The sequence below is a fragment of the Coregonus clupeaformis genome, chromosome 15 (assembly GCF_020615455.1).
Source record: "Coregonus clupeaformis isolate EN_2021a chromosome 15, ASM2061545v1, whole genome shotgun sequence".
NCBI lineage: Eukaryota > Metazoa > Chordata > Actinopteri > Salmoniformes > Salmonidae > Coregonus > Coregonus clupeaformis.
The window spans coordinates 43,906,490-43,915,567 of record NC_059206.1 but is presented as its reverse complement, the minus strand read 5'-3'; the positions used below and the strand labels follow the sequence as shown (position 1 = coordinate 43,915,567).

The window sequence follows — 9,078 nt, the reverse complement described above, 5'->3', positions numbered from 1 at the left end:
TATAAAAAAGTGGTATGTACAAGAAATGACAAAAGTATGACTTTCTAGGGGGTCCTAATCTATCAATGTTTTGATAAATCTCCTTTTTGTATGTGGACAGGCCTAACTACCAATCACCATGTCTTCCCTGTGTGGTTGGGAAATGTATTAGTATATAATTGGTTCAACAGTGTATATACTGTAAATCTTAAGCTTAGAGAAACTAGTTTGTGACTTGAGTTGTTAACTCATCCTAAATACTGAGCTCTATTTTTGGTCACTTTTTTTCCACGATCATCTTAATTTCTTTTTGGTCATGTTCATAAGCAGTCTGTGCAATATGTAAACAAAAAATGTGTGAAATGTTTAAAATATGTCATCCATTGGAATATCTATGAATGGTTTTTACGTTCTGAAATAAAAACCTTCAACATCAAATTTAGAATAGTATGCCATTCTGTCAACATTGCATTAATTAAACCAGGAATAAACAATTAGTTGAAGGTAACCAGTTGGATACAGCAAGCAGTGTGTTCATTATTATTTTATGGTATAAAGCTATTAAATAATGTTCTTTAATTACCTAAATAAAAGTTCAACATTCCAAAGATCCAGGATTCCATTGAGTGCACATAACTCATCATGCTTTAATATCATATAGCTGCCTACAAGTGACATATTTTTGAGAAGTAGCAGGAATTTAATAAACATACATGTAATCACAGTGACTGTTCGCTAACGTGCGTGATGTATAAATGGATCCCAGCAGGTAAGAACAAGAAATGCTCCAAAGGAAAATGATGAGAACTTTAATTGTGAGCTGTCACATGATCAGTAAGCGCTCTGTTTTGGTTGGTGGAGCATCATATTCATCTGATTAATTAATAGCATTTACATTCTGAAAAAATTGCAATTCAACCTCTCAAAATATAAATAAATGCTAATAAATTATGACTTCCAAAGCAAATGGAAAAATATATTTATCTATAGATTACATATCAGTAAACAACAATATTAGATATCATATGCAATAAATGTTACAGCAATAAGCTTTTCTGCTATAACGTACCACAGGCATTAGTAGATAATTTTAAAGACATTCGAAAAATCTGAAAGAACACAAGTTGTATTTGTATTAACTAATTAATGTAGAACAGATTGAGGTTAAGCTTCATTTTTATTCTCTTAAAAAAATATTAGATATTACAAGACACACCCACAACATGATTAAAAGATATGTTTAAGTATAAGCACCTGTTACCTACTTCTCGAGTTGAACAAAGAGCCAATGGACAACAAGCGGACAAAACACCTAGGGAAAAATAATGGAATGATATTGCTTAATTAAGTTAAATGGCAGAGACACATTGCCAGTCATGCCTGACTTTAACAAAAGCTACACAGACACAAAGAGCACAGGAATTTAAAGCATGGGATGACCCAGCCACAGTGTGTGGTATGTTACCACATTAGATGGGAGCCTTATCCAAGCCAAACAAGATCATCAACATAGTACATATTGATCATAATGTGATATCACTTGTGACTGATTAAAACACATGCAAGAGGAGAACATGGGTGGAACAAGTGAACTGAAGCCCCTTACTAACCCGTAGCATGTGGCTCAAGTGTTTCCCTACAATCTAACCAAACACTGAGCTTGAACACAAATTGATTCATTTGGGTTGGATGCTGCTCCAATCTACAATGCATGGTCTGAAGTGAGGAGTGACACTTGGCATAGAAACCGCAATCAGACATCAGTAATGTAGTTGTGGTATGAAGTTTGGCACCTAAAACACCCTACGATGTGTGTGTAGAACGGAACAGCACAGAGACGTACAGCCTGATAGTGTTTCTCAGACTGGTTTATAGACAGACAGTTCCTCACTCACACATAGAAATCTCTTTTTTAATATTGCACATACTAAAGAACAGTGAAGGAGATACACACAGTATAGCCTGGTGTGACAGGTGTGTAAACCATATCGACTCTAACCCTGGGATATCATCATCATTTCCACCTTGATCACCTCAACTACTCACCATGAAAAATCACATCCAATCCAATTCAAGTATCCATGGGATCAACTCCGCTCCATGGTTAATTATAAGTAAAAAAATAAATAATAATAATACTACAAAATGAAATGAAGCACTATAAAATAAGATATTGTAGAGTTATTTTTGGAACAGTTCAATGTGTGTTACACTAAATACTTCTAGAAGGTCAGTCAGTGCAGCCAGTGGGTCCAGACCATCACTGGGGAGAAGTGGGGCTCTTGTAGTTCTAGGAATAGGAGTTAGGCTGTGTGAAGCGGTCTGCTCTGCATGTCATTTGAACTGGAGGATGTGCACGTCTGTTGCATCCTTGGAAACGTGCACAGCCCATTCAAACTCCCTCACTACAGATTCAGGTTTTCGAGCACATGCACACTCTCCGCCGCAGCTTCAATGTCCTCGGCTGACATGTTCGCTCACGGCAGAGTTAGTTAAGACTTGAAGACGTGCACGGCCCGCACCACGTACTGCCTGCAGATGGGGCACTCGCTCATCCTCATCCCACATTTGGTACAGGTGACCATGTGACCGCACTCCAGCAGCACACAGTCGATCACAGCGTCCATGCAGATGCGACACAGGTGATCATCAGAGGCCAGCTGAGCCTTCACACGGTCTGTGGAGAGAAATAAGGTATGAGAAAACAGTATTACACTCACTATGCAGTACGCAGCCTGAGGATGGCTGTCTTCTCTGGTTCATTCACATACCCTACATCAGTAGCAGTGGAGGCTGGTGGGAGGAGCCCTTGGAAGACGGGCTCATTGTAATGGCTGGAATGGAATAATTGCAACGGAGTCAAATGTGGTTTCCATATGTTTGATCTCGTTCCATTTATTCCATTCCAGCCATTACAATGAGCCCAGCCTCCTCTGATCAGTAGCTACATGATATATGTAGTGCTTCAATAGCCAGTTAAACAGCATGATTAACTGGTCGCTCTCCAAAACAACTCTTAGTGTGTTAAACAGCAGGGTATAATGCAATCCTCAAGCCATTTATATTATTAGGAAGGGTGTCTCAAAGACCTGCACTGTATATATAATAAAACCCGATGAAGACGGTGCAATTAATATAATATGATGGGTCGTAAAGAGGTAAAAGTTGTTAGGGACCGCATTAACGACAGGAAGAACGACAAGCCTTCAGTACTAATGAGATGATGGAAATGAGAAACACATACAAAAAATCAAGCATTGGGACCATGCAGGGAGATATGATCAGGATTTAATGGAAATTAGACTTCAGCATGCATCAATATGGAGAGTTGTATTTTAAGACAGTACTGAGCACTCTGTGGTTTTGCAGGTGGGATGATGGTGGAGTTAGACATGCCTTTACACAATAGTATCTTACCTCCCACTGCACCATTGCATATAGGTGGAGGATATGCCACCACTTAGAATGAAAGCACATACCAAAATAGCCATTAGTGATTCTAACAGGATACAAGCTCTTACTCCAATACTTCTACCTCACGTAGTATGAGAACAATTCCTGTACACAGTCATCTGATCTAATGAACAGTAGTAAATGTAAAGTCACACTTCAACTCGAATATATGCATGTAATATACAACCCAACGAAAGAGTATTGAATGCTCACCTGCGGTCATGCTGTTGATGTTACAGACATTTTCCACTGGAATAAAATAAAGAAATGCATCTTTAATACTGTGCTGTATCTGGAACTGTGAATAACACCAATCAAAGAAAGATGTTTTAACTTGGACAGTTTCTACATTGTTCAAAATAGGGTTTAACTGGAGATTGATAAGCTACAATGGTCGTTATTAACAAGATCAGTAGGGTTCTAGTTAAGGTTAGGTTGGTTGGTAAAGGAGGGCTAAAATGATTCAACGTGGTTCTTACTGGACTTCCTGTTCTGCTCATTTTCCCTGTAGAGCCGATGGACCCGCTCTATCAGCTCCCACTTCTCACAGCAGCCAGAGTAGTTGACAAAGTTACGGGCCAGAATCTCTTTCAACTGCCGAACAGACAGGCTCTCAATGTCCCCCTCATTGTCCAGGTCAGACAGAGAGGCCCGCATCCTCCTCTGTGTCACTGGACTGACCTACAGAGAGAAAAGAGGAGGTACTTCAGAAAACATGTTCAAGCCAATAAGTTCAACTATGACTAGGTTTGTAGTGAACGCCATGGTCATTGAAGCAATAGGACAAAGTGAACGCTCTCACAAGAGTGGGTCAGTGAGTTATCTTCAGTTAAATACATGCGGTAGAGGCAGATCAAGGTAAAGGGCTGGCCGTCTCACCTCTATGATAGGTTCACTGGCAGGTTCCAGGTGCAGGAGGGGGATGGTTGGAGCTTCCCCATGCTCCTGGGGTTTCAACAGAAAATACAACAAAAAGACAGTCATGTTCAGTTTTAGAAATAGTATGAAAGCAGATAGGCAGCTTTGAAATACTTGTTTTTCCTTTAGGATGCGCCGCACGCTTTCTCCCACAAATCAGAATTTCTATAAAACACCACTGGGTTGGCTGTAATCACTAGACTTGCACTTGCAGTTAATCACATTGATATTTGATGTCTCTCTTAAAATGTCTGATAAGGAAATTAGATATGTAGGCTTATCCTCTAAAGGTAGTCCATGTTACACTTAGTATTCAGCACCATTTGCTTCTTCTAATCTTAACTTAAGTGGGTCATTATTCCCTTTGAAGGCGATGGCTTTATTAGGAGTTTGCCTGCAACCAGAATCCAATGGTCGTGGCGGGGATGCAGCAAATACGCAGAGTGAGTCTGATGAGAATGTGTTTGGCTTGTGGCATATTGCCCTGCATTAACTCAGCCCTTTATGTGCAATGAAGAGAGAACATAAAACAGAGAGTAGCCTACTCCTCCCCTCCTCTCCGTCTCCACCGGATCACAGCACAAAAAGCAATTAGCTAATGGTGCAGGGCCGGGCATTCTTTGTCATGAGCCCTCTCACTCCACTGGGTTACCACCTTAAGTTGTTTCCACTCTGCTCACCACTCTCTCTCTACTCAGCCTAACTAGCTCCACCTGTCCCTGCTCTGCTCGGCTCTAATTACTCTGCCAGCTGCGCTGCATTACCCACTAACCTCTCCCAGTATTTATAGCCCTGTCTTTCAGCTCTCCTTTGTCAGATCGTCTGCAAAGCTCACACCCGGAACCTGTGTGCTCGCGCTTCTGGCTCACCCTTGTTTTGTGACCCCGGACCTGCCTGATTCCTGGATACTCTTCTGCCCCAGGAGAACCAGACCTGCTTCCTGCCATTACGACTCCTGACTACTCTTCGACCCCGGTAACTCTGACCAGCCTTCTGCCTTGCTACTACGTATTTGGATTTCCCTTGAACTGTACTTCTGCCTGTTTTCATCCGCCCCGTTGTGTCTGTGTTTCCTCCCCCCCCCAGGACTTCTGGACCACCAACCACCGGCGTCATCGGACGCATCGCTGCCACTGGGGGAGGCACAGACCCAGCACATCGGACGGGATAACCCCTGGAGCCTTCACTCACTCCCTACATCCCTTTCCCCTTAAGTTTAAATAAACTTTCTGGTGTGACGCAATTGTGGTCCTCTTGTCGTCTGTCTGAACCGTGACAGTACGATCTGACCATTATGGACTCAGCGCACACTTCCCCCGACATGGAAACCGAAGAACCTGAGCAACCCACCGCCATGCTACGCCTGGAACACACTGAGAGAGAGCTAGGCCGCATGAGCGGCGACATCACCTCTCTGCTTCAGGCCGGCTACCAACAGCATCAGCAGTTCCAGCAGCACCAGCAGCAGTCCCAGCAGCAGCAACAACAACTCGCCATGATCATTCAACTCCTCACCAACCTGACCCCAGCCAGTCTGCCCACCAGCCCTGCCCCCGAGTTACCTGCCCCGGTCATTGCAGCCGCTGCTCCGAACCCAAGATTGGAAACCCCGAGCGGTTCAACGGCGATTCTACCCAGGTCCGGCCATTCCTGACTAGCTGCCGACTTCAGTTCTCCTTGCAGCCAAGGACCTTCGCCACGGAGGGGGCTAAGGTTGGGTATGCCATCACTCACCTGACGGGCCGAGCTCGACTCTGGGGAACAGCAGAGTTCGAACGTCAAACCCCCGCATGTGCAACCTTCGACCTGTTTGCTGAGGAGATGCTGAAGGTGTTTGACCTGGATTCACCAACCGCAGAGGCGTCTCGTGAACTGTTCAGTATTCGACAAGGCAGACGTACAGTCGCAGACCATTCCATCGACTTCCGAACCCTGGCTAGACGAAGTTCTTGGAACACACCATCATTGGTGGACGCGTTCTTCCATAGTTTGGCTGACTATATCAAGAACGAGTTGGTCTCCCAGGAACTGCCTTCCACTCTTGATGAAGCCATCGCACTGACTGTCAGGATCGACAGAAGGATACAGACCCGTCGTCGTGAGAGGGGCGCCAAGGTCCACCTACTACCGGCATTCGGAGAGATCCGACTGGGTTCCTGTCATCTACTGCCACTCACCCAGGTCAGCTTGATCAGTCTGAGCCTATGGAGATTGGGCGAGCCTCTCTCACTCCTGCAGAGCGCCAGCGACGCTTCACCTCAAACCTCTGCCTCTATTGTGGAGGTGACGGACATCGTGTGGTAACCTGTCCTTTAAAGGGCCGAAGCTCACCGGGCATAGGGGGAGTCCGGTTGAGTTCAATGACCATCCAGTCCTCCGACCGCAAACCCCTGCTGCAAGTTCACCTCCGCCTCTCTGACTCAACTCACACCCTGGCTGCTCTGGTGGATTCTGGCGCCCGAAGCCAACATAATGGACATCAAGCTGGCACGCCAACTGGGACTGGAGAACCTCCGTTTGACACCTCCTATTCCTGCCCGGGCACTGGACGGACACTTACTCGGATCGGTCACTCATGTCACGGCCCCGGTCTCGATGGGTCTGTCCGGGAAACCATCAAGAAACTATCCAGTTTCACCTGCTCCCCCTCTCCAGGCCAACCCCTCATCCTGGGTTACCCATGGCTCCGCCCGGCACAACCCTCAGCTCGACTGGGTGACCGGGTGATCAGGGGAGTGGGGAGAGGACTGCCACCGAACCTGCCTGCTTGCTGCCGCACTACCCCCTCGGCCAGTACCTACTAACTCCGCTCCTGACCTCTCCAATGTCCCAGAATGCTACCATGGTCTCAGAGAGGTGTTTAACAAAGCTAGAGCCACACTCCTCAGATCCGTTGCCAGCTACACTACCGGGGCCAACCGTCGGAGAATTCCTGCTCCCACCTACCATGTTGGTCAAAGGGTGTGGTTGTCATCGAAGAACCTGCCACTCAGGGTGGAGTCGCAGAAGCTGGCACCTCGGTTCATTGGCCCATTCCCTATCATAAGAGTGATTAGCCTCAACTGCTGTCCGGCTCCAACTGCCTAATTCCCTGAGGGTGCACCCCACTTTCCATGTGTCTAAGATTAAGCCCGTCCATGAGAGTCCGCTGGTCCCTGCTGCGCCTTGTCCTCCTCCTCCACGGCTCGTCGATGGTGGTCTGGTTTACACCGTCCGCCGCCTGCTTCGGTCCAGACGGAAGGGTAGGGGTCTCAGTACCTCATTGACTGGGAGGGCTATGGACCTGAGGAAAGGACCTGGGTGCCAGCTAGTCGGATTGTGGATAGGACTCTCATCACCGCTTTCCACCAACGGCATCCTGATCAACCTGCAATCCGTAGGGCCGCCCCAGAGGGATCCCTAACCGTCCTGCCCGCTCGGCTTCCTGTCCTGTGCCTGATCCTGTCTCGGGACCTGTCCCATCTCCCGACCACGGCCCTCCGGCTTCCTCCGAGGATGAGGACGTTCGCTCGGACCGTTCGGAGGAGTTCTAGCCCTCCTCCGGCTCCCCTCCTCCCGCCCGGCGTGGTGTTGCTCTTGGGACTTCTGGGGCCGTCCCTTGGGGGGTTCTGTCATGAGCCCTCTCACTCCACTGGGTTACCACCTTAAGTTGTTTCCACTCTGCTCACCACTCTCTCTCTACTCAGCCTAACTAGCTCCACCTGTCCCTGCTCTGCTCGGCTCTAATTACTCTGCCAGCTGCGCTGCATTACCCACTAACCTCTCCCAGTATTTATAGCCCTGTCTTTCAGCTCTCCTTTGTCAGATCGTCTGCAAAGCTCACACCCCGGAACCTGTGTGCTCGCGCTTCTGGCTCACCCTTGTTTTGTGACCCCCGGACCTGCCTGATTCCTGGATACTCTTCTGCCCCAGGAGAACCAGACCTGCTTCCTGCCATTACGACTCCTGACTACTCTTCGACCCCGGTAACTCTGACCAGCCTTCTGCCTTGCTACTACGTATTTGGATTTCCCTTGAACTGTACTTCTGCCTGTTTTCATCCGCCCCGTTGTGTCTGTGTTTCCTCCCCCCCCCCCCAGGACTTCTGGACCACCAACCACCGGCGTCATCGGACGCATCGCTGCCACTGGGGGGAGGCACAGACCCAGCACATCGGACGGGATAACCCCTGGAGCCTTCACTCACTCCCTACATCCCTTTCCCCTTAAGTTTAAATAAACTTTCTGGTGTGACGCAATTGTGGTCCTCTTGTCGTCTGTCTGAACCGTGACATTCTTCTGGTGTGACATCACAATGAGGGATGGGGGCTGGGTCTGTAGGGGTCGGGGGAGGCTGATGTCCCTGGGTGTACATGCATGCACACGCTCCCTCCGTCACATTCCACTAGACCAATAAGCCGCAGGCCCCCAGCATGCACCTGCGTTAATAATGCATCACCAGGCCTGTTCGTGGCGTGCTAGCCATCCCAGCCCAGATGTCACGCTCTAACAATCGGCAACGACACAACCGAACCACTGCACAAGCACCAGGCACTAGCTATGCCCACAACCTGCCTAGGGCGTTACAGTCTGTGCATTCATCTTAAGATAGTTGGTGAGACAACCACATATCATAGTAAATTTTTCCTCAATAGCAGTAAAGTCAGTGCTAGTGTCACAATAGGAGGGGAGGATTGTGATGTTTGGGCTGCCAAAATGATCCCAGGGATAGAGATGTGAGAAGTACTGT

At 47.4% G+C, this 9,078-nt stretch overlaps 1 protein-coding gene across 8 annotated transcripts in view; it reads right to left on the bottom strand.

The window, feature by feature from the left end:
* Nucleotides 1-599: 599 nt before the first annotated feature.
* Nucleotides 600-9,078, bottom strand: part of LOC121582377 (E3 ubiquitin-protein ligase RNF34-like) — a 49,959-nt gene continuing 41,480 nt past the window's right edge. For 7 of the 8 annotated variants that reach the window (XM_045225165.1, XM_045225171.1, XM_045225167.1 and 4 more), the window contains 5 exons: nt 4,312-4,377; nt 3,912-4,113; nt 3,646-3,681; nt 3,397-3,438; nt 600-2,656 (listed from right to left, as the gene is read on the bottom strand). In XM_045225165.1, the coding sequence (XP_045081100.1) occupies nt 2,472-2,656; nt 3,397-3,438; nt 3,646-3,681; nt 3,912-4,113; nt 4,312-4,377 (531 nt within the window). In that variant the 3' untranslated portion in view covers nt 600-2,471. The remainder of the gene's footprint in view (nt 2,657-3,396; nt 3,439-3,645; nt 3,682-3,911; nt 4,114-4,311; nt 4,378-9,078) is intronic. The other variant, XM_045225168.1, reaches the window with a different exon arrangement.